Source organism: Patagioenas fasciata, chromosome 3 (genome assembly GCF_037038585.1).
Source record: "Patagioenas fasciata isolate bPatFas1 chromosome 3, bPatFas1.hap1, whole genome shotgun sequence".
Taxonomy (NCBI): Eukaryota; Metazoa; Chordata; class Aves; order Columbiformes; family Columbidae; genus Patagioenas; species Patagioenas fasciata.
The window spans coordinates 11,478,965-11,506,246 of NC_092522.1; the positions used below are offsets into that span (position 1 = coordinate 11,478,965).

Here is a 27,282-nt window from a genome sequence, read left to right on the forward strand (position 1 = left end):
CTCTGCTGCCTCTGCAGTTTTTTGGGGGCTTTCTTGAAGGTACATTCTGCCTGGTACCATGTGATGAAATGTAGACATTGCAGCAGCACTTAGGTACTATGGAAAATGAACCTAGAGGACTGACTGAGCATTGCTGGGTGGCTGGTTGGTTTTGGTTTGGCCTGAATAGGTGTAGTTTGTACTTCTAACACTATGCCAGAACTCGACATGAAATTGCTCAGGTTAATTTCCTTCTTTTATTATGAAATGGCTTTAATGTTTCAGTGGAGTTTTTCCATAAGCATCTTTCTTTTCCAAGTGTTTCTGACTATTAAAATCAGGGTTTGTCCATGTTGATGTAGCATTAGTTTAGCTGTTTCAGGGTAAGCAATGCTAATATGCGTGTGCTCTGGTGGTGTGGAGAAGTCAGCATTTACTGAGTAAAGTTGGTGTAATGAGCTTAAGCATGCTGCCAGTGAACCTATGTAACCATGGAGTCATGTGTACCACCCATGGTTTAGTTCAGGATGGTGGTGGCTGTGGTGGTCTTCCATACTCATGGTGGTAGTGTAAACTGCACTTTGTCACTCTCTCATTTGTGCCCTGTGCAAGTTGTGGTTTCCACTCATGACACAGGCAGTTTTCTTGTTGAGTGTCAGTATTCTCCTGAGCTATGAGACTGAGAAGTATAAACAAAGTCAGTCTGTTCTGCAAAACTTCCTACTTGATGCCACTTACAGTTACAAACCCTTGATTAGAAACCATTTTTCTAAAAATCGTGATCACAGGGTTGTTATGTTCCATTCTGTATGTTTCTGTTTCTTTTCAGGGAAGGATCATGTTTGCAGATTTATTGGCTGTGGAAGGAATGAAAAATTTAATTATGTGGTCATGCAGCTTCAGGTGAGTTCTGTGCTTCTGCTCTCTCGCCCGTCCTGTGGAGATGGCATCACAGGGAAGGACTTACAGTGAGAGAATAAGGCCAAGAACTGATGTAGAGACTTTGTTGTACCTCAAAAGTGGGTGAAATGGAAGACAGTGAGAAGGGGGTGATGTTGCTGTGATATCTCTAAGGTATTTCATAGCTCTGCTTTTCTGTTTCAGATGTCTTTCTGTCAATTTTCTGTGGAAAACACTCAAATTGGAATGCTTGCAGGAGCTATCCACAGTATTGTGCAGCAGTGGCAGCTGTTTCAAATATCTCCTGCTGAGCTCTGCAGCATTCAAAATATGTGTCTTGTATCAGAGCTCAGAGTGCAGTGGGAGCCAGTGGTTTCACATCAGCAACACAGTCTTCTCTATGAAAGGGCATGATCTCTGGCTCACCTGTCTCTGCCAAGCTCAGCAGTAGCCTGGCTTTTGCTGTGGAAGTGTTTTCTCCTCTTTGAAAATTGCTCATATTAATTCAATACAGTTAAATACTTGGGTAGAGTGTACATGGTGACTGTACTGCTGGACAGACAGCTACTCCTATCAGAGTCAACCAGCTGAAGTACTACGTGAGTGTCTACATAAGCCACAATAACAGCAGGACCTGCAAGAACAACTGCGTGATTCAGCATGAAACTTCACCAAGAAAACATATATAGTTAGATCTTCAGAGCCCAAATACAGTGGTACTGTGATGAAGACTGCTTTCTTTTTCACAAAAGCACCTTTCTTTTACAGCATAAAGTCACAGGAGAAGGAGTTGGAGGGGAACAAGTGGGAAGAGATAGCTGAGTTAAAAACACAGAAAAAAGGCCTTTAAGGAGAGGAAGATTGTCCCTGGCTTGAGGAGAATACTTTCACACTAAAGGTGCTTCTTTTTGACACAGTTGCCTTGAAAGCTGGCCTGTTTCAGCACCTGATACCAGAGTTGACAGGGAACTTGTCCTATACCTCTTGCAGCTTGTATGATCAGGGCTTTACTGTGCAAAGCACTGTGTGATTATACAAGCCTACCCTTCCCTGAAGAGCTTACAGCACATGTCATGTTTCCTTATGTGTAATTTGGGTGACAGAACATGCTGAAGGAAAGTGAGAAGGCTGGAACACTAAGTAAAGAGAAGTAAGCTGCTGCATAAACTGGAAGGTTATTTTTAATTAGTGAACGTGAATGAAGTAGAATAGCCACCAGCAGAGCCCAGTACTTCTTTAAAATAAACTTCTGATTCTTTTGAAGTGTGCTTCCATTTTGCAAGGCTGATATATAAAACGAGTAAATTCCTGATGCTTGGCATCCTGACTGCTGTTATGGATAGAAAAAAAGCTTTTGTTCTCTAACCAACCCTGGCTATTGCTGCAGTATGGGTGTGAATATGGTTCTTGAATGAGCTAATTTGGAGCTCATGGAACAATAGGGCTTCTAACCCCCAGTCCTGTCCTTAATGTGCCTGATGAGGATGACTGTTCCTTAGAAAAAAACTTCTCTGCACAGAATCTCTTACTTTCTGGCATGTTCTTGACTCCATAGCTGAGCTCGTAGAGTAGGCAGAGCTAAAAATCATTTCACTATTTGCAAATGAAGACTTTGATACTTAAAGCATTAGCTAGTTTTGCATCATCACTCTTCAGGCTAAAATTTTAATTCAGCTTCAAGGTCTGCTGAAACATAGTTTATCATGTGACTGTTGGGTACTGCAATTTTCTCTTTCTCTTCAGTTGCTGGGACTGAGGCTTCAACTCTAAGCTTTGCAACTCACTGCATCTGCTCTGTTTCTTAGCCAGCCTGATAGTGTTTGTTTGGAAAATAATGCTAATTTTCTGTCTTTCCTTGGGTGCAGTACTGGATATTCACGTGCCTTGAGTTGTTTCTGGATAGTCTCCCAAACTAGCTGGGGAAAATTATGGTACATTTCAGTGTGCAGCTGTGAAAAAACATCTGCCTTTCCCTTTTACCATTGGGTAAGAGAGTTGGTGTCCAAGGAAACATTTTACAGTGGAAAGGAAGATCTGCTGTCAATTCAATATCTTGCATCTTTCAGGATAGCAATGGCAAGTCTGTGCTGCCTCTAGTAAACTGTCACAGAAATTAAAAAAGAGAAGCCACTAGAGTTCTGAAGTGAAACATAGGTCAAGCCAATTTGAGTCATATGCTAAAAGAGCCAGTTACAGATGGCCATGTAGTGTCTGTAAATGGAGAACTGAAAGTGGGTGGATGAATAGAATGGAATTCCACTAGTTTGGAGATCAATCTCTGTTTTCTCATCAAATGTTTGGAATGTTTTATGTATCTTCTGTTGTGAATTTTGTTTGAATACATCTGGACTTGTATTATAAGCATATATGTCTTTGCAGAAGCAGAATTAAGAGATGCTATAACATAGTGATAATCAGCATGTTCCTATAGCTTTTGCTCTTGATGCATGTTCTCTGAAAGTGGACTCTTACTCCTAATGTTTTTGATTAGTTGATAAATGCGTTAATTCTGTGGATTAGAGGGATAGTCTGCTATAGAATATACTCATTTTAACACCACCTTTCTCTTTACAAATCTAAAGAGGTATAGACAAAACCGAGATGACAGAGATCAAATAACACTGTGATTCTTCTGGTATTTAGTCTGTCCTCTTTTTTTTGTTTTCTAAATTGTCTTTATTTTCATGCACAGCTGGCAGACTTTTTTTCCCCCCAGAAATTTAATTAACTGTAAGTAGATTACCAGTTTTTTTAGTAAGTATTTTCTAAGTCAATGGAAAAATCCTCCTCTCCTGATTTTGGGTATGATTCTCTTGATAGACAACTTTTTCCATTGTGGTGTTGCGACAACCATACTGACTTGAGCTTGAGTCACACAGTTGTGAGCTAGGGAGTTTTTGATGAAACTGCTTCTGTGAGCTTCATAGTGGCTTCATGACCCACTTATCATATTTGTACTGCTTTAATTTTTAGATGGCTCAGAGAGCAGTCAAAGGTTGTTCTTAAATCTGCTTCTATTAATATATGGTTTGGGTTTAACAGTAAGGAGATGCTGGGCTCATACAGTCTGAGGCACTGCTGTCTATGCCAAGCCTATTTCCTAAACAGTACGTCAGCTGACTTCCCAAGATAACAGTCTTGTACCTTCTTATCAGCAAATACATCACTTAAAAGTTAAAATGAAGTATTGGAAGATCATGTACAAGAAATAAAGCAGACATAAGGTGAACACCTGCCTGATTTGCATTTCTGCTTTTTTGGGGATACGTGTTAGAACTTGCAGCTGTGAAATGCTATGCTTTAGTGTGATGATTTAAGTGTTTTATTGATTGTTTCAGGGCCGAAATCTTGCAGATCTCAGAAGGAGTCAGCCTCGAGGGACTTTCACGCTGAGCACAACGCTGCGATTAGGCAAACAGATTCTGGAATCAATAGAAGCCATTCACTCTGTGGGATTCCTGCATCGTGACATCAAACCTGTATGTTGTTTTGGAAATTTTGCTTTTAGTTGTATGTCTGTCTGTTCTGCTTGAGTCAGTAAAGACAACCTGAATATGAGCAGGTCTCAGTGGAGGCATTTAGACCTCTTTGCACACTCCCACTGAGAGTAGTCATATAATATTGTCATTCCTTTAAGTGCATAGCAAGCTAGTTTTTATCAGAAGAGGCTACTCCATGGTGGGTTAGTAGCTGTCAGTCATACTTGTACCTGCCAAGACCACATGGCAAAGCAATCTAATTTTGAACAACCATTTGGAGTTCAACCAATTATTACTATAAAAGGGGTTCAGAAAGGATGCCATGCTCTATGACACATCACTCAAATAAATACTATTTAATGTATTTGACTGAGCTAAATAATCCTCTTATTCTTTTCTGAGCAATTGCAAAAAATAAAATGCAGCACAGTTTCCAGTGTCAGAAACACAGTGTTTGTTATCTGTCTAGGTGAGGCATGATTATTCCAAGTCTCACTATAAGATCCAGTCTTTTCCTGCAGCTGAACACTTGTTGCTACACCATCCCTGAGACCATCTTCCTTCCAGCAAAATAATTTGCTGCTTTTAAAATCAGCTGATTTTGGCTGATCAGATTCAGCTGAAAATCAGTCACTAATGTGACTGGCCACAAATCCTTTAGCAGCTGTCCGTTATGGTAAAGGATATAACTTCAACATGAGCGTTAAAAAAGAGCTGCTCTGTTTGTGTCATTTTATTTACTAAGAAGCAAATCCAGTGTGCTTTGGATGTCTGAATGTTCAGATTAATTTAGGTAATGCAATACAGTTGATGGAAATTCAAATTGACTTTTTTCTTTCTTTCTTTCTTTCTTTCTTTCTTTCTTTCTTTCTTTCTTGCTTGCTTGCTTGCTTGCTTTCTTTCTTGCTTTCTTTCTTGAATTCTTTCTCTGTCTAGTCCAATTTTGCTATGGGCCGCTTACCTTCAACATACAGGAAGTGTTACATGTTAGACTTTGGTCTGGCCCGTCAGTATACCAACACTACTGGTGAAGTCCGGCCAGTAAGTAAATTTTCTGTAATTTTTTTCACTTCTGCAACTGCTTAGGCATGGAAAGGTTTTGTGATTTTTGTTCGTGTTATGGTTGTTATGTTTGGTCATTATTTTGGACTGCATTTTCTGCAAGGTGAGAAGAAACAGGTGGCTTCAACTGAGTTGGGAAACTAAGAAGGAAGGTTTGCATTCATCTGAGAAGGTGTGAAAGTGTGTGGCTTTTTTTTTGCTTTTTTTTTCTTTTTGCCTTTAGGATAATCCTGTTTTCCACAGGCTTGGAATACTTACTGAGTACATTATGGCTGAGCAAAGAGGCTGAGCCCAATGCTGGCCACGTAAGCTCTGTACTTCTGGAGGACTGGTCTAGTTCAGTTCTCTGGAATCTGTGGAACCAGGTTGGTGCATTCTTAAATTTTTTTATGAATAAACTGCTACAAGTTAGAAGCTGACCTGGTCTCTGATGCTGGGCTTACTGTGAACTGCAACCTGTAATGCTGTTCTCACCCTTGCCTGGCTTTGGTTTTGTGTATATTGCCCCCTGTCCAGGTTTCTTGGTAGGATTATTTCAGCAGGCCTGCTTGGAGGGCAGGTAAGAGCAGGAGACATAACAGGCACTATATGACATGTTATATTCAGTCCTTCTACCAGCACTGTGTTATCTGGGGTCACTCATAAGGACACGTTAAGCTTTCAATGCTCTAGGTCAGAGCATTTCTAGACATTTTGGAACCCAGAGCAAGCAAGGGGGCTTAGGCAATCATATGTTTATCATCATAGGCTTACACATTTTGGTCTGCACATCTTTTCCATCTGCAAGATAATTGCTGTCACGAGAAATGTTAACAATGTGAGAGCTAGATTCGAAGTCTCTGTAGTGCAGATTATCATTGGAGAGTGGGAAGAAAGCAAAGATCAGTGAGCAGATTTTGTGTCTTTAGCAGATGAACACAGCTACTGGATTTTTCTTCTATTTTTTTCCTCTTTTTTTATAAGTCTTTTCAGTTGGACATTGCAAGCCTTTTCTTTTTACCTGTAGATGGAAGCAGCTCCACAGGTTGTGTCTGCATCTTACATTTAAAAAGACACACACTGTGTACTGGTCTTCCTTGTCAATGCTGTTTAGTTTGGGGATAACCTGTCTTCATATTGCCCTCTTCAAAATGCAGTCCCACTCATTTCCTTTTCCTGCAGTCAGAATTCAAGCTCATTATGGATTGAACCTGGCATTTGGATTTCTGCAAAATTAAATAATTGCAAAATTAAATAATTCAGTGAAGCAATTATGTTTTAAGTCTGCATTTCAAGTCGCATTGTTTGTATACTATTCTTTCTTTAAAATGAAAGAAATTCATTTTTCCAGATGTTCTTTCTTTTGGATCCTCTCTTTAGTTCCTTTTTCCTACGAATTTAAAGTTACTTTGCTTTTACTTTGCTCCATCCTTAGAGAGTACTCCCAGGCTCTGTTTTTGGAAACAGCACTACGTCCAGCCTTAGTATTTTTCAGAACAAAATATTCTTCAGCTGTGTATCACAAGCTGTGTCCTGCTTGGGTTGGTGTGGGTGAGGTGAGTCTTTGTTAGGATGCATGACTCTGAGAAGGTCAGTCTTAATTCTGGTCATTCTAGTGGATGGTTGCTTGCTTGACACAGATGGATGTAATGGAAGGAATAATAACGCATAATATTTTCCTGAAAATACATCTGAGGATCCCCAGAGGGGTGGGAGTATGCTCTGCTGAACATGGTAAAAAGTCTCGGTTTGTTTGGGATGTGGGAGGAACATATGGAGTAGTCTCATATACCCAATACACTATTCTCCCATGCCATGGTTCAGGTAGTGAAGGTTTGTGGCAAAAATTACTTCAATCGCTTTTGACATTATGTTACAGTCACCAGGCTATTGGATTATATTGTGTTCCTGCTACCTGATACCACTGTTGAGTCCCACTTAGCAGACTGAGACATTTGCCTGGAGAAGTGTGGTGTGATTGCTGCCCAAATCATGCACCAAGGATTAGGAAGGTGATGAGGTTGAAGTGTGGTATAAAGACAAGTGAAATGAGGTGTTTTTGTTTTTTTTTTTAATTAAAAACTTTATCTTTTATTTCACCAAAAAGATTATTTCAAGCCAGTAAGGCAGATTCTTCTTTCTCCATTCTCTTTTGGTTCCTTCATCTATGAAGAACACAGTTCCCATGGTCATCTTGAGCCTAGCTGTTTTGTGATGTGGTCTGAGGTATAATACACAAGATAGGCAGGGGAAGGAACTCACTTTCTCTTTTTCTGGAAGCATGTCTGAATTTTGCTTTCAGTTGTATACATTTATTAACATACATTTTCTGCGTAAGCAGGTACTGTCCAGTTTCCTACAGTTGCAGAAGCATTGTCATAATTTATGTATAATACTGTAAAAATTATTTGCTGTTTTCACATCCTCTGAAATTTATAACCTCAGTCTTGCTTGTTGCCTTTTCAGAAAAACTCTGACTGACCTGCTAGTAACACAGATAATGGCCCTGGTATTTAGGATGCTGTGGTTTTGTTGTTGTTGGTGTGGTTTTTTTTTGTGTGTGTGTGTGTGTGTGTGTAGTTTTTTGTTTGTTTGTTGTTGGTTGGTTGTTTTTTTTGGGTGTTTTTCTGTGTTTTGTTTGTTTGGGGGGTTATTTGTGGTGTTTCTTTTTTAACTTAGCTTTTGCCTTCTTATTTATGATCACTTTTCTATTTTGAAAAAGGGAAAAGCCAGTGATTCTGTGGAGCAAAATCCTCTAGAGACTGTGTTGGCACTGATTTTATGTATGTGTGATCCCACACAGTATGATTTTTTCTTTTATATGAAAAGGCAAGACCTCCTTGGTAGGCAGATAGCATAGGCTGTCACTTAAAAGGTCTCATTTTGATTTTCTAGAGTTTGATTAGAGCTTTGAGGTGGGATCATTTCTATTCTCCATAATCTTCATGGAGCATTAGTTCCTTCATCCTCAGATGTCACCACTCTGACTTTCCAGACCCTTTTTCAAGGGCTACCACAGTAGCTTTTACCTAGGGAGCTTTTAGTCTTCTAAGCTTCTGATGAGTACTGTGTTTTTTGTTTGTATGTATTTACAGAGAATAGCTACTTGACAGTTCAGCTTGACTGCTCAGCATTTGTAAAGTTATGGGCCACTTGGCTTAACTAAATCCAAATGAATTCTGAATCTGAATTTGTTCTCTGCTTCCAGGAAAAGAAAGCTGATGTACCTTATGTGGGATACTGATACTAGTACAAATGCTACTCTTTGGAGAAAAGTTGTTGCACAGATTCGCTTTCATGGGAACAGTCTCACCCCTCTACCACTTTGCCCTTGCCAGTTGTTGCAAAATCTCCTGAATAACAGTCTGTAGGAACTCAGATTGCACTATAAAGACAGAAGATGGTTGGAGCTATAAAGTGTGTAAGGAAGCATCAGCAACAATTTTACCCTCTGTTAGTAATAAGGGGAACTCAGCTGTTCTCAACAGTGTCACTACTTGCTATTTCTCTCAGGTTGTAGGAGTCAGTCTTTGATAGTTACTTCTTTGAACAGGTAGAGCAGATGTGCATCAGTCAGGTAGACATTTGGTGTCCATTGTGTGTGAATAACTGCTTAGGGCCTGTCTGAAGTTTATTACTTTGGCTACCATCAGCATTTCTGTCATTTGAATCAGAGTCAACATCCTGGCTAACAGGAGAGACTCTGGCTATTATGATAAACAGGACAGACTGCCAGTGCAAAACAAAAAATGAATGTTTCCAGAGGGTTTTGTTTTCAAACACTTGCGAGAACAGGGAAATGAAGGAAAATACAGGCAGTCTGACAAAACTCCTAGAGGAGATGCAGATTTCTTTACTGCTTCTCCCTGCCCCTCCAAGCCCCACTCTAACCTGTTTGCAAGGTGGCAAATACTGGTTAAGATCTGTGATCTGTATTCAGCAGGGTATGTTTGACCTGAGATTTCCCATTTCTCAAGGGAGTACTGTCAGTTATAATTCACAAAGTATTCCTGGTCCATTACCCTTAGCAACATCTTTTGGTGCTCAATACTTGGTATCTACTGAAACAGAGAGTGCAAAAATTACTTAGTCAGAGTAAACAGGGCAATCTTCAGGGCTGTGAGACTCCTGAGGTTCCTTTTCTAGGGAATATGTCTTAATTTTGTGCAAAGCTGTGAAGCTTCTATGAGAGAGATTGCAATATGCCTGCTGCCATTCTGCCTGTGGCTTAAATACACAATGTTTGTGGTACTCTGCTGTCAGGTGAGAATGCAGGAATCTGAGACTTCCAAACTTTGGGTGAAGGATCTAGTGCTGGAGAGAAGAAACTGTGCTCCTGTTCAGTGTTGTCCACTTTTGTGACTCTGAACCTTCATTTCTGTTTTTTTTGCTGGTTCTGCTCAGTGCTCATCAGAAAACTCCTGGCTAGCTTCACCCTGCCATATTGCCTCTCCAGGCAGATACAAGAGTTATTCAAGCCCCCTATGAGTACTGTTGCTTGCAATTGCAAGGCTTCCTCCAGTTGTCTAAAGAAGGCTTAATCTACTTTTTCTTTTTGATCAAGTAGTCAGTAGCAAATGCTTACCATTATGCTACCTGTGTTAGGTGGTCCTGATCACTGATCATCAGTAGTGACTGTCTCAACACTTGCTCCAAAGAGAGCTTTATACATTCAAGCCACTCCTGTCCAAACACACCTCCTTGCTTTCCCAGTCCTACTTTCCCTTCTCTGCAGCACTCAAGCTGTCCCACCAAATCTGTATAATCCCAGCGAGATCATAGTTTTGCAGTGGTACATGTACTACTAACAACTCCCATTTGTTTTCTGTGTGTAGGTGTTTGTGGACAGGCACTTGAGGTGGGCCACCAGTTGTGCTGCTTTCCCAGGGGAGGCTGAGAGCTTCTGTCATCCTCTCCTGGGGCACCTCCTTGTGGCTTCTGTTCTTCCATTTCTCTTCAAGTTATGGTGATCTTCTCTCATTGTGCCTACTTTAAGCCCTGCTCACTAGGTTAGCAAACCTAGATGCAAAGCCTTCACGAAGTTGCTTTTGCCACTCTGTCAGATGGGTCCCTTCTTTTATCAACAGTCCTTTTTCCTCAAAGAGGGACCCATGGTCATAGAAGCCAAAGGTCTTTGATAGCTAAGTGTTGACTTGCAGGATGCATCCACCTAAGGCTTTCCCAATCACTGGCAGGATTTAGGAGAGTAGCATCTGGGCCCCCATGTCCCCAGATCTGTGGTAATTCTTATGATACTCAAGGTCACCTCTTAAAAAGTGGGTGCTTTTGGTGCTCCCATGCAGGGTTGGTAATCAGAGGGCCACACAAACCTTGGCAATCTGTCCTTATCATTTCATATCCAGGCCCCCAACAAGCCACAAAGCTCTTGAGACATCAAGTATGGCCAATAGATGGGGCTTCCATTTCCTGCAGGAATGAGTCTTAAATGACCATCACTCACCTTTGCTTCTTGATATGGACATTTGGTTCAGACTCAGCTGGCTTCCCTGGCAGGTCTTGTTCCTCCTCACCAGTTTCCAGGTTACTGGATTTATTCTGCAACTGCAGACCTGCTTGTGGAGCCAGGAACCTCCCTTCTGCTGCTGGCTTCCCTCCTCTGTTGCTCCTTTTAGGATAACTGCTAGTTATCCCTTTTCACTTGCATTGCAGGGTTCATGATCTTCACTTTCAAAGGCTTTGTGAAGATTCTGTTGACCTCTTGTTCACTGTCCCTGTTACTACAGGGTGTTTCAAAAAGATGGACCCAATTTCAAAGTGGTCTTTGATGTATCCTCACAAGAAAAAGTCGCAGGGTATAAAGTCTGTGAATCTTGGGGACCAAGAGTGTAGTGCCAAATCTTGTGGTCTCATGCGACCCATTCAAGGTTGAGGCAGTGTGTCATTCATGGGTGGTTTGTGGTTGCAGAGATACAGTGGTTTCAAATTGTGTCCATCTTTTTGAAACAACCTCTACACAGTCTGCTCACTTCCTTTCTCACCTCACCACAGCTCCTTCACTTGCCAACTCCCCACCTCAACCAGAGTACTTCTCTTAAAAATGAAGCCACCGCAGAGGCACAAGGTGGTTTCTGAAGCCCCATATGCATGGCCACATCCTTCCTTTGGAGCTTTTCTGGGTTGGGGCCTCCTCTGTGCTAAAGACAGTTGCATCAGCCCCTGCTGGGAACCAGGCCTGGTGACCCATCACCACCATCCTTGCAGCCTCAGTCAGGCCCACGCTGTCCTAGGCAAAATTTCTGGGCCCCTTCAGACCTTTGTTTTCCTAACTGCTGTCACAGCTGCTACAGCTCTGTTAGTTGTCTGTTTACTGTGCTGCTTATAAATACCATAAATAGAGGAGAAAAATAAATCGACGTTTTCATGCTTTTCATGCCAAAGTTTTTGTTAAACATTGAGAGTCTCACAGTTAAACTTTGATCTAAAGGAAATCAGGTTCTGAATTAGGCTGATCTCAAAACTTTCTTGTCTCATGACATGACAAATAGTTTAACAGGAGAGAGGAAACTGAAAACACAACTTTTGACCAGGTTTTATCATAAAGCTCTTGATGTGTGCAGGTCTTTAAATGTTTGTTGCCTCTTCAGAGGACAACTGTAATTACCACCACTCAAATGAGAGAGATACATTGTCTTTTGCAGTGTAATTTGAAGTTTAGGCTTTCTCATGGGCTGATGTTTTTGAAAATTCAGGTGTATTGTATTGTCCAGGTTGCCCTTGTCTTTATGCACAAATGCTGCAGAGAACACTGTTGGTGATATGCTACTTTCCCTTAGAAAAGCTGTGTAGACATTTCCTAATTACATTCCAGCTAGCCACATTTCTACTGATTTTATTCTTTAAGAGAGTTTCAAGTGTTTATTCTAGTGCGTGGGGTCTGAACCAACACTATTAGCTTTTAAAAATGAGCACTTGCACATGCCAGATTAAACAGAATGCGTGGGAACTGCATCTGCCCAACTGCATGTACCCTACGGCAGGATATCTAGAAGCACCTTCTTCAGTACTGGAGGCAGGTTACCAGATGGAATGCATTGAGCTGGTGATGTAATTTTTATGGCCCATATGGAATAGGATGATGACTGCTACAAACCCTTTTTTAATGCCTTTATACAAATGATAGGACAAGGGGTAATGGGTACAAACTGGAACACAAAAGGTTCCACTTAAATTTGAGAAGAAACTTCTTCTCAGTGAGGGTGACAGAACACTAGAACAGGCTGCCCAGGGAGGCTGTGGAGTCTCCTACTCTGGAGACATTCAAAACCTGCCTGGACGCCTTCCTGTGTAACCTCATCTGGAGTGTTCCTGCTCTGGCAGGGGGATTGGACTGGATGAACTTTTGAGGTCCCTTCCAATCCCTAACATTCTGTGATTCTGTGAAATCTAGATGAGATAATAGTTGATGATGCGTAAGATACCACCCATCCAGTTTCAAAGAAGGTATTACAGGTGTAAACAGTACTCAGAAAACAGTGATGACAAACTCACATGAAGAGGGATCGAAAAGATTGTGATGAAAACGTGAGCAAGAAGATGAATGGAAGGAATTTTATAAAATTCTGCAAAATACTATAAAGTCTTGAGAAGTGAATGAGAGAGCCTCTTGTTCTTCCTGGTTACACAGGAACAAGATACTCAGTGAAAAAGGTGATAAATTTAGACCAATAAAGGGATATATTTATTCATGAAGCATCACTTGCTGCCACAAGTAGTCACTGGGAAGAGTAATACAACATGGCAGGGGTGATACTGTTGTAGGTGTCTATTACAGGCCACCAGATCAGACTGAGGAAGTTGATGAGGCCTTCTATGCGCAGCTGACAGTGGCCTCACAGTCACAGGCCCTGGTTGTTGTGGGTGATTTTAACTTCCCTGATGTTTGCTGGAAGGACCATTCAGCCAGCCAGCCACAGTCCAGGAGGTTCCTCCAGTGCATTGATGATAACTTCCTCATGCAGATGGTGGAGGAGCCGACCAGGAGAGGTGCACTGCTGGATCTCATCCTCACTAACAAAGAGGGTCTGGTCGAAGCAGTAAAGGTTGAGGGCTGCCTGGGTTGCAGTGACCACGAGATGGTGGAGTTCAGCATCTCGTGTGGCAGGAACAGAATAGCAAGTAGAATTGCAACCCTGGACTTTGGCAGGGCTAATTTCGGCCTTTTCAAGCAATTGCTGGGGGAAATCCCATGGGCAAGACTGCTTGAAGGAAAAGGGGCCCAAGAGAGCTGGATTGCATTCAGAGATTGCTTCTTCCATGCTCAGGATCAGAGCATCCCCACACGTAGGAAGTCGAGGAAGGGAGCCAGAAGGCCTGCGTGGTTGAATAGGGATCTGTTGGGTATGCTCAAGCAGAAGAGGCGAGTTTACAGGTCATGGAAACAGGGACTGGCCACTTGGGAGGAATATAAGGCTGCTGTTAGAGGATGCAGGAGGGCAGCTAGGGTAGCCAAGGCCTCCTTAGAATTACAGCTGGCGAGAGGGGTCAAGGACAGCAAGAAGAACTTTTTCAAATACATAGCAGATAAAACTAATACCAGAGGCAATGTAGGCCCACTGATGAATGAGGTGGGTGCCCTGGTGGCAGAAGACACAGAGAAGGCAGAATTGCTGAATGCCTTCTTTGTCTCTGTCTACTCCGCTGGAGGCTGTCCTGGGGAACCCTGTACCCCTGAGACCCTGGATGAAGCCAGGTTAATGGAGGAGTTTGCTTTAGTCGATGAGGACTGGGTTAGGGAACAATTAAATAGTCTGGATGTCCATAAATCCATGGGTCCAGATGGGATGCATCCGCGGGTGCTGAGGGAGCTGGCTGAAGTCATTGCTAGACCGCTATCCATCATTTTTGCCAAGTCTTGGGAAACGGGAGAGGTGCCCGAGGACTGGAGGAAAGCAAACGTCACTCCAGTCTTTAAAAAGGGCAAGAAGGAGGACCCGGGTAATTATAGACCGGTCAGCCTCACCTCTGTCCCTGGGAAAGTAATGGAACAGCTTATCCTTGGTGCCATCTCAAGGCACATCAGGGATAAGAGGGTCATTAGGGGCAGTCAGCATGGCTTTACCAAGGGTAAGTCATGCTTGACCAACCTCATAGCCTTTTATGAGAATGTAACAAGGTGGATGGATGATGGCAGAGCGGTGGTTGTGGTCTACCTTGACTTCAGTAAAGCCTTTGACACAGTCCCTCACAGCATCCTCACAGCTAAACTGAGGAGGTGTGGTCTAGACAATAGAGTAGTGAGGTGGGTTGCAAACTGGCTTAAAGAGAGAAGCCAGAGAGTGGTGGTCAATGGTGCGGAGTCCAGTTGGAGGCCAGTATCTAGTGGAGTGCCTCAGGGGTCAGTGCTGGGGCCAATATTATTCAATATATTCATTAATGATTTAGACGAGGGAATTGAGTGTACCATCAGCAAGTTTGCTGATGACACCAAGCTGGGAGGAGTGGCTGACACGCCAGAAGGCTGTGCTGCCATCCAGCGGGACCTGGACAGGCTGGGGAGTTGGGCGGGGGATAACCTGATGGAATTTAACAAGGGAAAGTGTAGAGTCCTGCATCTGGGCAGGAACAATCCCAGGTTCCAGTATAGGTTGGGGAATGACCTATTAGAGAGCAGTGTAGGGGAAAGGGACCTGGGGGTCCTGGTGGACAACAGGATGACCATGAGCCAGCACTGTTCCCTGGTGGCCAGGAAGGCCAATGGCATCCTTGGGTGTATTCCAAGGGGGGTGGTCAGTAGATCGAGAGAGGTCCTCCTTCCCCTCTACTCCGCCCTGGTGAGACCCCATCTGGAATATTGTGTCCAGTTCTGGTCCCCTCAGTTCAAGAAGGACGGGGAACTACTGGAGAGGGTCCAGCGTAGGGCAACAAAGATGATTAAGGGAGTGGAGCATCTCCCTTATGAAGAAAGGCTGAGGGAGCTGGGGCTCTTTAGTTTGGAGGAGACTGAGGGGTGACCTTATTAATGTTTATAAATATATAAAGGGTGAGTGCCACGAGGATGGAGGCAGGCTCTTCTCAGTGGCAAACAATGATAGGACAAGGGGCAATGGGATCAAGCTGGAACACAAGAGGTTCCACTTAAATTTGAGAAAGAACTTCTTCTCAGTGAGGGTGACAGAGCACTGGAACAGGCTACCCAGGGAGGTTGTGGAGTCTCCTACTCTGGAGACATTCAAAGCCCGCCTGGACACATTCCTGTGCGACCTCACCTAGGCGTTCCTGCTCCAGCAGGGGGATTGGACTAGATGATCTTTTGAGGTCCCTTCCAATCCCAAACATACTGTGATACTGTGATGTAGGTGCAGGTCAGAGACTGATCTAAATAGCACCCATGGGACAGAGTGTGCTGTGGAAAAGGTAAGGACAGCTATAGAAAATAGGAAGGGCATATAAACTAGCAGGTAAAATTTTGTGTAGGTAAAAGGCGATACTCATGGTATGTGGCTGGGGGAGGGCAGCTCTAATTTCACATACATGACAGTGGCCTCTGAGCTGACAGGTATCACTGGTGAGACCTTGGTGTTGTGGAATAGAATCATAGAATCATTTTGGTTGGAAGAAACCCTCAAGATCATCGAGTCCTACCATTAATCTAACTCTGACGCTAAACCATGTCCCTAAGAACATCACCTATACATCTTTTCAACACCTCCAGGGATGATGACTCATCCACTTCCTTGGGCAGCCAGTTCCATTGCTTAAAAGCCCTTTCCATGAATAAATTTTTCTTAATATTCAATCTAATCCTCCCCTGGTGCAACTTGAGGCCATTTCCTCTCATCCTGTCACTTGCTACTTGGGAGAAGAGACCAACACCCTCCATGATACAACCTCCTTTCAGGTAGAGCGATAAGGTCTCCCCTCAGCCTCCTTTTCTCCAGGCTGAACAGCACCAGTTCCCTCAGCTGCTTTTTGTAAGATTTGTACTCCAGACCCTTCACCAGTTTTGTTGCCCTTCTCTGCACTCTCTCCAGTACCTCAATGTCCTTCTTGTAGTGAGGGGCCCAAAACTGAATGCAGTATTTGATGTGCAGCTTCACCAGTGCTGAGTACAGGGGATGATCACTGCCCTGGTCCTGCTGGCTACACTATTCTTGATGCACACCAGGATACTGTTGGCCTTTCGGGCCACCTGGCCACATTGGTGGCTCATGTTCAGCCAGCTGTTGACCAAGAATAGCTTTGTGAAAACACGGGTTTAATACTCGACACCTTTTAAGAAGGTGCTCAAACACTAGAAGTCATTGGGAAAAGAATGCAGGACAAATCAGAGATCATAGTTGTGACCCTTGATGAAATGGGTGTCGCTTTTCAGAGTTTTCATGACACACTTGAGAGAAAACTTTAGACTGATCTGAGGTGAGCTACATATCTGTTGGCCTTGTTCTTGCAAAGAGCCTTTCTCTTTGTGTTACAGGTCATAGTACGATGCTAGCAGCAATTGTGGGTGTAGACCATCTCTCCCATCTACTATTAAATGAGCTTGCTTTAAGGTGCTAAACTTTTTAAGCCCTCTCCTCTGAGAATTTCGCAGTTGCTTCAGTTTGTTGTTGCATGCAGGCAAACTAGCCCAGGAGCAGGAAAATGAGTAAATATAAAATCTGGTTAGAAACATTTGAAAAATGAAGGTAAAACAAAGAACTGGTGTTCTCTTCCTTATGAATGGTCTTCCTGCAGAACATTTGCATCAGATTTTTGCCTCATTGGAAGAGAAAATTGGGAAATACAAGTTGCTTCAGGGCAGTGTTGTCTTGGACCAATCTGACCTTTGTCTAGACTACTGATATACAGAATGTACTTTTTTTCTTCCCTTATACCTTAAGCAATCCCATTGCCTCTTCTAAGCCCACTGTTCTTGTTTTTTAACCTTATGTTCTGCACCCTCCAACACCCCACAATACTTTTTCTCCATGGGATCTTCCCAGGATTTGTAGTATTGTATAACTTCGTAGTTTTTAATATGCTTAGGCTGATGTGTTACATTCTTTTGTATCAGCACGAGTATTCCCATCCAAGTGGGTTTGAAGTGAGCAATAGTTCAAGCCATGTGTTTCTCAGTCATGGATGGCTTGGAGATTTGCCTGAGAAGAGATGGCCTGAGGGTATCTGTTAGTTCAGCTGAAATTAATAAGTTCTTTCAGATGCAGAGTGTATTCTTCTGAGAAACAAGTCTCTGATTTTTTTTTCAACCCCTCCCATGAAAAGATCCGTCCAAATCCCAAGACCTCCCATAACAAATTTGATATTACAGGATGCAGAGATTGCTGGTGAGAAAGTAAGGAGGTGGTTGCAAAAAAAGCCACATATCTTGGGTGGAAACTCCTGACACTTCAAATGGGGAAGGGGACATCTCTGTGCATTTTTAGAAACTTAAGTGCTAATCTTAGAACTTGGTCTGGGTGAAAAGGGCAAAAGATGAGAAAGAGCGAATCTTCTTGCTAGTTATTAGCTCAGTTTGAATGGGGGAAGAAGGGAGGTGTGTCAGATCATTTTAGGAAGGAAAATTGTGGTAGAACCATACTACTGACCTGTAGTTAATTTGTATGCCTCTGTGCTCTCAACTTTGTTTTTTATACTATGAAGTGTGATATGTAAGCAGGGGGAAGTTAGTCTCTAGAGGGACCCCTCTCACCACTTTACAGAGCACTCACAAACCACACAGGCTCACTCAGACTTTTGTGTCTAAATGAAGTTAATTCAGCATAGGCCAACAGCCCTGAGAAGGATGCTGAGGTGGCAACAGCTAAACGAGACCCGTGTTTCTGTAGGGTTATGATATTGAATTGGTTTTTAATTAATGTGCTTTTTTTTTTCTCTTTTTTTTTTGTTTTGGTTTGGTTTTGTTTTTATCATGTTTTTCTTTGGGTTTCTCTCTGTTTTACAGTTCTTTTGGGCTCTTCTTTTGAGGCTGTGTTTGATGCGTTGGCTTCCCATCTGCTGCTCGTAACCATCCCTGCTATGAGTTGTGAGTGAGCCATCACCATGCTTCTGGGTTATCATTTTGTTTTGTGCTTTTTTTATATATGGAAGTCTGAATTACACCTGGGATTCTGCCTGAGGGTTGACAGACATTTGAGTGGTGCCAGAGTCTGTGATTTTGTCAGTTTTGTGGTTTCAGAGGCAAGAGGAGGGGAGTTCTCATGTCTTACATTTTTGGCTCCAGCTTCCTCTGTCCATTTCTGACTCCACATTGGGATAAAATATGCTGCTGTCATTAATGATACTACAAAGTGCTACTGTTTAAATTAGCAAGTCAAAACACATATAAGAGGTGCAGAATTTGTCTCCACAGAACAGGTCGAGATGCATATCCTTGCATCTCCCTCATGAGCCTTACTGGTACAAGCAGGAGATTCCTAGGAGTCCCAGAGATACTTCCTTTTAGTTTAGTTAAAGCTTCCTTTCACTTTTCCTTCTTATCACAATTTTTCCAGCAAGTCGTTTCAATACAAGATATATCTCCAAGTGCTTCCTAAAATCTGTGGCATTTCTTCCCTCCCCTCACCACCACTTTTTCTTCGATCTGCGCTTTCTTTTCGTTTTCTGCTGGAACTCTTTTTCCTGTTTCCAAGAGAGGTGGGTTGATGACCTATATGATAGCAGGCCTGCCAGGGGCAAAGGTGGTGGATCTCATGAGGTGTTTGCATAGACTTCCAAAAAGTTGGGACAGGAACCAACAGTCATGTTCCATGAGCGTACCATAGGCATAAAAAACAGCAGGAGGAAAGTACTCACATCCAAATATTAGTTTCTAGGAAGGAAGCTGGAAACCAGGACATTCATATTATCAATCTATGGACCAGTGAGGCAAGAGGAAAAATTTTAATCTCTAAGTATGAATGTTGTGTAAGGAGCAGGGATTCAGATTAATGAGGAAATACAAGCACTTCTGAAATAAAAGGAAGCATATACAGGAAAGACACACCATTTGCTCTTAAAATACAAATGATCACGGGTGTTTGAACTGGAGAATGATGAAAAGCTGATCAGTGCAAAACAACACAGTTTGGAACATTGTATCCACTTTGTACAGGATTCTGTTACCTAATTCTTAGGTTTGTGAGGTAGTGTACATTGCTGATATATTTTAAAGAAACACAGAGTATAATTTTTGCTAACACATTCTAACACATTATCCCAATCTAAAAATAATTTTAAACCAAGCTTCTAACACAATGCAATATACTTATGTCTCTGTCATCTCCCTGACAGGTCTGTGTAATAAATTACTTCAGCTTTATGGTAGACACAATCTGAATGCAGGAAGAGATATACTTTATCCTGAGTAACATTTTTGATAGTAATACTGATGTGGAAAAATTAAAAAATAGATCATGCATGGTTTAAAATTGTATTTCAGCTTGCTAGCTTATTACCTTCTAATCACTTTTTGGGATTCAAATCAACTGGATTATATGTGGTTCCATAGTCTGAAGCTCCTAACTCTTACAATTTCAGTTCTGTGTCAAATATGACTGGTCTGGACAGCAAGGATGCTTTATCCAGGCTTTTTTTCCACTCCTGGGCAGTGCAGTGGTGGGATGAAATTTATTAACTGAAAGAAATGAAGTCTGTAAATAAATCATTTGGAAAATTAGTATTGTTGAATTCAGAAGAAAAGTCAGTAACAGCTGGATATACAGCATGTGCTGTGATAAATGCCCAGGCAGGAGCTGTTTGCTTGGATGAAAAACACGCTATCTCCACAGCCACGGAAAGATTTGAGTGTAATGATCAGTGACACAGTCAAAAGGCATGGCTAAATACATTGTGACTGGCAGGGAAGTCAAATATGGTAAAAAAGAGGGGAAACCTTTATGAGAAAAAAATATGCTATTAACGCAGTTAGCATCTGCCTGTTTTGTTCAAAGATATAAATGTGCTGTCAAAACAATTGCGAAGTCTTGATCAACTGCCGTGATCTCCCTTCACTGAGGTACCACATGAGAGGGGACTGGAGAGAGAGCCCTTTGGGTTCAGCTGCAGGACTGGCATGGTGAGCTGTTTCATGATGGCTGTGGGACAGATGCAGCGTTAAAACATGGCTAGGCTTTTGTTTTGCTTCTGAAAAAGGAGGGGAATACGTTTGCAAGCTGCCTAGAGTTGGTGTCAGAATAGATATCAGTAAAGGCTCTAAAGGCAGCCTGTCTGCCAGAAATAGTAAGTATTGATCTAAAAAGATTTTCAGAGACATTGCCAACTATAGTGAAACCAGCATGGCTCATGTAAAGTATCCAGACACACTAGCTTCCATTCATATCGGAAAACAGGAATGTCCTCTTGCTTTTGAATATGTAGAGGACATTTATGGTGATGTCTGATTCCAACAGATGTATTCTAGTGGCCAGTATTCTGCTTTTCAGGAACTTACATCAGTGAATTTACTGGAATTCTGAAAAATACTTTGCAGTCATTTGTCAATGGGAATCCTAAACGTATCTTCTGGGATGAGGGAGGTACATGATCATTAACATAATATCTCAACTATTAACTGCTGCTAGCTCAAGCTGGTGTACTGCAAGCTTAAGTGCTGCATTAACTGCATAGGACATGTATACGTGTTCTCCTGGTGGAGTATTTGATTAATGTAAAAGAGCTGTAAGATATACTTGTAGCTTTTTTTGCTTGGAGTCATTGTAACTTAAGAGATGCATTATGCTCCATTCAGGTGTGTGTTAGTGGCATGATGTTGGTGAATTTGTTTAAAAAACGTTTGAAGTTTTATTCTTTCTGAGAGTATTGAAACTCAGAGCAACTTCCCTGTACCCAAAAGGAAGAAACTGAATTGTATGTATTTAAACTGACAGAAGGGTGACCTAGAATAAAAGTCCGGAGTTTTAGGCTTAGTTCTGCAAGCATAGGCACAGCTGAAAGAACAAATATGAATCAACTGACCTAAGTAGGACAAGTTACCCAATTAGACTTGTTATTAATGTGCTCAAATTTCTACAAGTGTAGGATCTTAATAGTGAGTATGTTTAGTTCTTTGCCCAGGCTTAGCCTTATGATGGAAGATGTCAGGGCTTGAGCCTGGTTTTGCTACATGAATTTTGAAAGCGCTGATGTTAAGTCTGGTGCTTCTAAGTTGAAAGAATTTGGTGGATGTCATTACTTAAATGCATTCTTTTTCAGAACAATGACATCTTCAGTAGGTTAACTCACATGGCCTAATGTTCTTCTGGGGCAGCACTGGGAAGAGTTGTAAGTGTTACTCAGCCCTCAGAACAGAGAAAGCCTTCAGCTCAAAGGAATAGTCACAGGAGGACTGCCTTCTTCCCAAAGCTACTATTGATGTATCAAGCCTTCATTTCCCAAGGACATGAAGAACAAGAGAATCAGAGAAAGAGAAAATAAAGATACATGGTTTAAGATATACTGGGAAGAATCTGGAAAAAAAAGCAAGAACTCTGAAAGTCAGAGATTCTTGATTTGTTTAAGTCTTACAGAGAATGTTGACAAGCAGTGTCAGCACATGCATATGGTCATCAGCCTTGTGTCATACTAAGGGATCCCCAATCCTATTTGGGACCAGGCTGCCTTCGGGCTTTGCTTCGCTGATATTATTCATGACTCAGTTTTGCACTTGCACTTCTTTGCTAGCTTTTCCCTTGACCTGGATTTTAAAAAGGAAAATATGATCTTGGATAATGTTCTTAGCTCTATGCCTAGACTACTATTACGCTGTCCTATCACTGTAACTACCTTGCCCTCTCTGAAAAATAAGCTTTTCTAAAAATGCAGAATTGGAGAATGCTGTCTGTTTAGCTACCTGCTAGATTTGTATCCCTTGGGTACATAGGAAATAACGATATAGATGAGAAGATCTCAGGAGTTAGCTGCATAGGTTATTTAGCAATCTGCTCTGTCTCTGAGATTTTCTGTTGTCTCCCTTCAGCCTCGCAATGTTGCTGGTTTTCGAGGAACGGTCCGCTACGCTTCAGTGAATGCACACAAAAACCGAGTGAGTATTTTTGGGTTATAAGGACTTAACAACAAGGTTATTTCTCCACAGAAACCTCTTTTCAAGACCAGAGGAGTATGAGGTGTGAGTTCTGGTTTGTTACCTACAGAAGTTAGTGTATCAGATTTATTCCATTTGATGGTTAAGGCTCTTGACTGTAAAATCAAAATTATGATTAATTTATTGGATCCCCTCTAGCTGGCAGCCTTAATGATCATAATTATTGGGCACTTTTTAAGTTTTAAGGGGAAAACAAAAGCACTAAAGTGGAAATTGGGAGGAAACAGACTCTTACAGTGCTAGGCTGCTTGCTGCTAGTTTCTAGAAGAACTTGACTGTGAATTACCAAGTACCAGGTCCCCAAATCCATTCTCCACCTGGAATTTTTGATATTAACATCAGACTGTCAGGTGAAGAATCACATTGTGAAAGCTAGGTTTATTTACCCCTGGAAAGAGTCATTATTTACCTAGTGTCTGACTCTTTTCATTCTAAATGCTTCCAGAAGTCTCATTCAACATTCTTCTTAAAACACTCATTTGTCCTATTACAGTAATGTTCCTGTGTAGACAGTAAACTGTAAGTCCTCTGGTTCTGCTGCCAGGTGCTTGGCAGATGGGAACTATCAGTCCTCCAGGTTTCTGGCCTTATTTGGGATGAGTCTGTAGGATGATATGGGACACACAAGGAAGTTTCAGTTTTTTTAGGGAAAGAAGTTATTGTCTGCAGAAAGTGCAAAGTGTGATGTGGGAAGGGCAGTTGAATGCCACCATGAATTCATTCTGTTCCCTGGGAGACATTGAGAAACCTGAAGTATAATTTCTGGAAGACCTGAATAGTGTCAACTGTAGCCGGCATCAGCTGAAGGTGTATTGAGACACAATAATTGCTGTATAATGCATGCTATTCTGAGAAATCATGCTCTAGACATTGGATGTTGAACACCAAAAATGAGTTCATGTGCTTTGACCATTTCAGCCTTAATCCCCATGTTTCAGGTTCCCAGTTGCTGAGTCAGGAGGAGGGTGGTATGTGGAAATGTTATAAATCTGTAAATTGTTCTACTATTTGATGATAGTGTTTTGCAAAAGCCTTTGAGTAAATGCCGCCTTGTGAAAAGAATTTGTATTATATTTACCTTAAAAATAATAATAAAGAATACTTTCTATACACAGTTTGGTGTTTTTTCTTAATCTAGGTTATTCCACATCCCATTAATAAATATACCACTGCTGTATACTTAGTGAGGGAGAGTCCTATGGAAAATTTCTGCTCTTTCCTAATATATTCACAAAAAGGAAGACAAATGAGGGTATTCGGGTGACTGTATTGACATTGCCAAGTTAAATAAATGCTTGATTTTACATCTTTAGTCTTTAATATGGCTTCTTTAATCACTGAGTGGGAAATATAACTTATCTTCCTGTTTTTTAAAATGAAGTAGCTCAGCTGGAGAGCACACCTGGACTGCTGAGCAGCATGAAACTTTGCTCCTCAGTCTTTGTCTCTCTTTTCTCCAGGAGATGGGTAGACATGATGATCTGTGGTCCCTCTTTTACATGTTGGTGGAGTTTGCGGTGGGTCAACTTCCATGGCGAAAGATCAAAGATAAGGTAGGAAACCTAGAGTCTGTGCTTAAGACAGGGTGCTACATTTTTAATTTTGTGACTTTTATTATTCCTCCTGCAGGTCAGTGTAGCTTTTTTTCTGGAGTAAAGCCAGAGCCTACTTTTCATCAGGTCTTGCTGCAGGATACTAACCTGCTTTTGTGTGTTCGTCTGACACACAGTGTAGAGCTTATTTGGAGTACCTAGACATTTTCTTATGCATGTTGTTCATCATAATTGATCAAGCAACTTTTACTTTGTTCTTGCAAAACAGACAACAAAAATGGAATGGCTGAGGTATCCTTTTGACAAATAAACAAGCCTTTAGAAAGGCCAGAGGATAATGCTTTGCCATGCCAAACAAGTCAAATGGGAGTTGCAAGTGGAAAGTTAAAAAGAATAAAGCTAACTGTTCATATTGTCTTGGAAATATTCTGCTAAAGGGACAGCTTCTGAAGAGTGTGACTCAGGATTCCCCTTCGGCCTTTGCCTACAGCAATCAGCCTCACTTTGCTAGGGCCACCAAACAGGACAAGTGTGTAGATACAACACTGGATCTAAGAGGCCATGTTCCAGGAACGATAAGACTATATGAATATGAAGCAATAGAAGAGATTCTTGACTGTGAGATATTTTCATATTTTCAGGAGCAGGTTGGCATGATAAAAGAAAAGTATGAACATCGAATGCTGCTAAAACACATGCCTTCAGAGTTCCACCTTTTTCTGGATCATATTGCAAGCCTAGACTACTTCACCAAGCCAGACTATCAGGTAGGAGCCTTTTCTTTGTTACCAATGTGATGGATGGTGCTCTGGATTGACATTTGGATTTTCTAACATTTCCATGCATATGTTCATATCTGGCTGAAGAATACCTTTCACAGGACCAGGAGAAAAAGCTTGGACCGTGCAGCTCTTCAACATCTCAAAAGCTTTTTTTTCTTCCACCACCTTATCCGAAATAATTCCGTACTTCAAACCAGAAAGCTCTTCCCAAGCAACAGAGTACCTTTGGCTTTCATTAAAACACAAAAATTTTAAGATACTCCAAATGTGACGGAATTTTAGCACAGCTTGCCAAAGTCTGCAAAGAACCTATGCCAACAGCTCCATAGCGCACACTGACCCCTTTGTTTTCTTGCAGACTCATATGACCCCTAGCTATTCCTATGTCTTTCTTGAATATTCATCTTATCATCTTTTTCTCACGTTCACTTTTTGCTATCTGCATGTATGTGATCAGTTACAGTAGCTCAAGTAACACAATATAAGTGAGGCAACTTAATTCTGTGTCCCTTTTTTATCACAGTGGTTTTCTCTGTACATCAATGCCAGGGTGATGAAAATATTTTATTAGCAGATCTGGGCAGTGTTATAGGAGTGCCTACTTCTGTTGATAGTGTATCACATGAGGGGGAAAATGGTAGGAGTATGTTCCAGCAAACTCTCTCTAACAGTGCTTTCATGTTTTAGCCACTGCTGCAGCATAGAAACCACAACTTTTAAATACAAACAAACAAAAAAAAGGCAAATACTTTATAGATAGTACAGTGGAAAAATAACATTTGCCACTAAGATAGAGGGCTGTAAAAGGATAGAGGGGGACTGAGGAGATGCTGAGGGAGCTGGATTTGTTTAGCCTGGAGAAGAAAAGTCAAAGAGGGGATCTGATTTGTCTTCCACTGCATCAAAGACAGCTGTGGGGAGAATACAGGCAGACTTTTCTCAGAGGCAGCAAGGGAAATTGAATACGTCTAGGGAAAAAAATGACAATGGGGGTTTTTATGTACAGAACAGGTACCTAGAGAAGTCGTGGAATTTCCATCCTTGGGGACCTCCAAAAGTCAACTGAATGAGGAACCTAATCTGACTTTGCAGTTAGCCCTGTTTTGACCAGATGTTTGGATTAGATATCTCCAAAGCTCTTTTTGAACTTAGATCCTCCTATATTCTATTCCGTCTGGCTGGGTGGCCTATAGCAGACACCCATGACAACATCTGCTATATTTGTCTGACCCTTACTCCTTACCCAGAGGCTCTCAACTTTGCCATCACCAACTGCCAGGCCCTTGTGTTCCAGCCTTTCTGCTACATGCAGTGCCACCTTGCCACCTCTCCTACCATGCCTATCCCTTCTGGATAGCCTGTAGCTGTCCATCATGGCACACCAGTCACAGGATTCATCCTACTAATGCCAATTGTATCATACCCCTGGGACCAGGCCAAGGCTTGTAGTTCATCTTGCTTTTTCCTCATGCTGTGCTCATTAGCGTAGAAGCACCTCAGGTGTGGTTGATTGTGCCCTTCACCTCGTGGCGCAGCCTGAGGAATCTGACTGTCATGCACCTCCTCAAGCTTTGGTGCGCCATCCTGCTGCTCATCACTGAGTAGCCTGTTACTGTCCCGTTCCCCCCTTCCAATCTAGTTTAAAGCCCCATCAATCAGCCTTGTAAGCCACTGAGCAAACACCCTTTTTCCCTTCTGTGAGAGGTGCATTCTGTCAGGTGTTAGGAGACCTGGTGAAGAACTGACTATCCCATCGCCGAAAACCCTGAAGTTCTATTGATGACACCAATCACGTAGCCACGTGTTGATTAGTTGGGCCTGCTTGTTCCATTCTGTATTCCTGCCCGCTACTGAAAGGATGGAGAAAACCACTTGAGCACCTGAGCCATTGGCTAACTGCCCCAAAGCTCTGAAATCCTTTTTAATTTGCTTAATAGTACTTTTTTGTATCTCTTCCCTGCCAGCATTAAAAACCAATAGCAGGTAATAGTCAGAGGACCTTACCAGCTTGGGAAGTTGTTCAGTCACATCTCTTACCCTGGCCCCAGGAAGGCAGCAAATTTCCCTATTGCTAACACTCAGGACTACAGCTGATGCTCTGCAGCATCCAAGCAGTCACCAGCCTTGGGAGAAAAAGGGGACTGCTCAATCATGTGTCTGCAGCAGGTTCACTCTTACTCAGCTAGTGATCTTAGCTGGGCCCAGAAGCTTATGAGCCTGTTCTTTTTGGACCTAGTCCCCAAGGTGGTGAAAGTTGCCAAGATCATACTTGGTCACAGACTGTAGCTTTAGATCCATAGGAAGTGTCTAGTTCTTAACAATTGACATCTGTGCCCCAAAGCCAAGCCATCAAAAAGTGCTTGTCAGTAGTCATCTACCCTCCCTTATCATTTTAGATACTCCTAAGCACACTTCATGCTGAGTGGCAATTTTGTAGTGGTCTGGGCCCCTGGATCACATCAGAAGAGGCGATACCAGGCTGTAATTGAAGACTAAGTGTAGCTGGAAAC

The 27,282-nt window shown here is 42.0% G+C and overlaps 1 protein-coding gene across 11 annotated transcripts in view; it reads left to right on the plus strand.

The window, feature by feature from the left end:
- Positions 1 to 27,282, plus strand: part of TTBK1 (tau tubulin kinase 1) — a 130,182-nt gene that overhangs the window by 58,309 nt on the left and 44,591 nt on the right. For 8 of the 11 annotated variants that reach the window (XR_011738128.1, XR_011738129.1, XM_065833528.2 and 5 more), the window contains exons 4-9: positions 809 to 882; positions 4,218 to 4,358; positions 5,295 to 5,399; positions 22,312 to 22,377; positions 23,898 to 23,990; positions 24,632 to 24,757. Coding sequence is in view for 9 of the 11 variants with exons in the window: in XM_065833528.2 (XP_065689600.1) it covers positions 809 to 882; positions 4,218 to 4,358; positions 5,295 to 5,399; positions 22,312 to 22,377; positions 23,898 to 23,990; positions 24,632 to 24,757 (605 nt within the window). In the remaining 2 variants the exon portion in view is untranslated. Of the gene's footprint in view, positions 1 to 808; positions 883 to 4,217; positions 4,359 to 5,294; positions 5,400 to 5,704; positions 5,786 to 18,300; positions 18,382 to 22,311; positions 22,378 to 23,897; positions 23,991 to 24,631; positions 24,758 to 27,282 lie in introns of those variants that run through there. The other 3 variants (XM_065833530.2, XM_071805793.1, XM_065833531.2) reach the window with 3 other exon arrangements.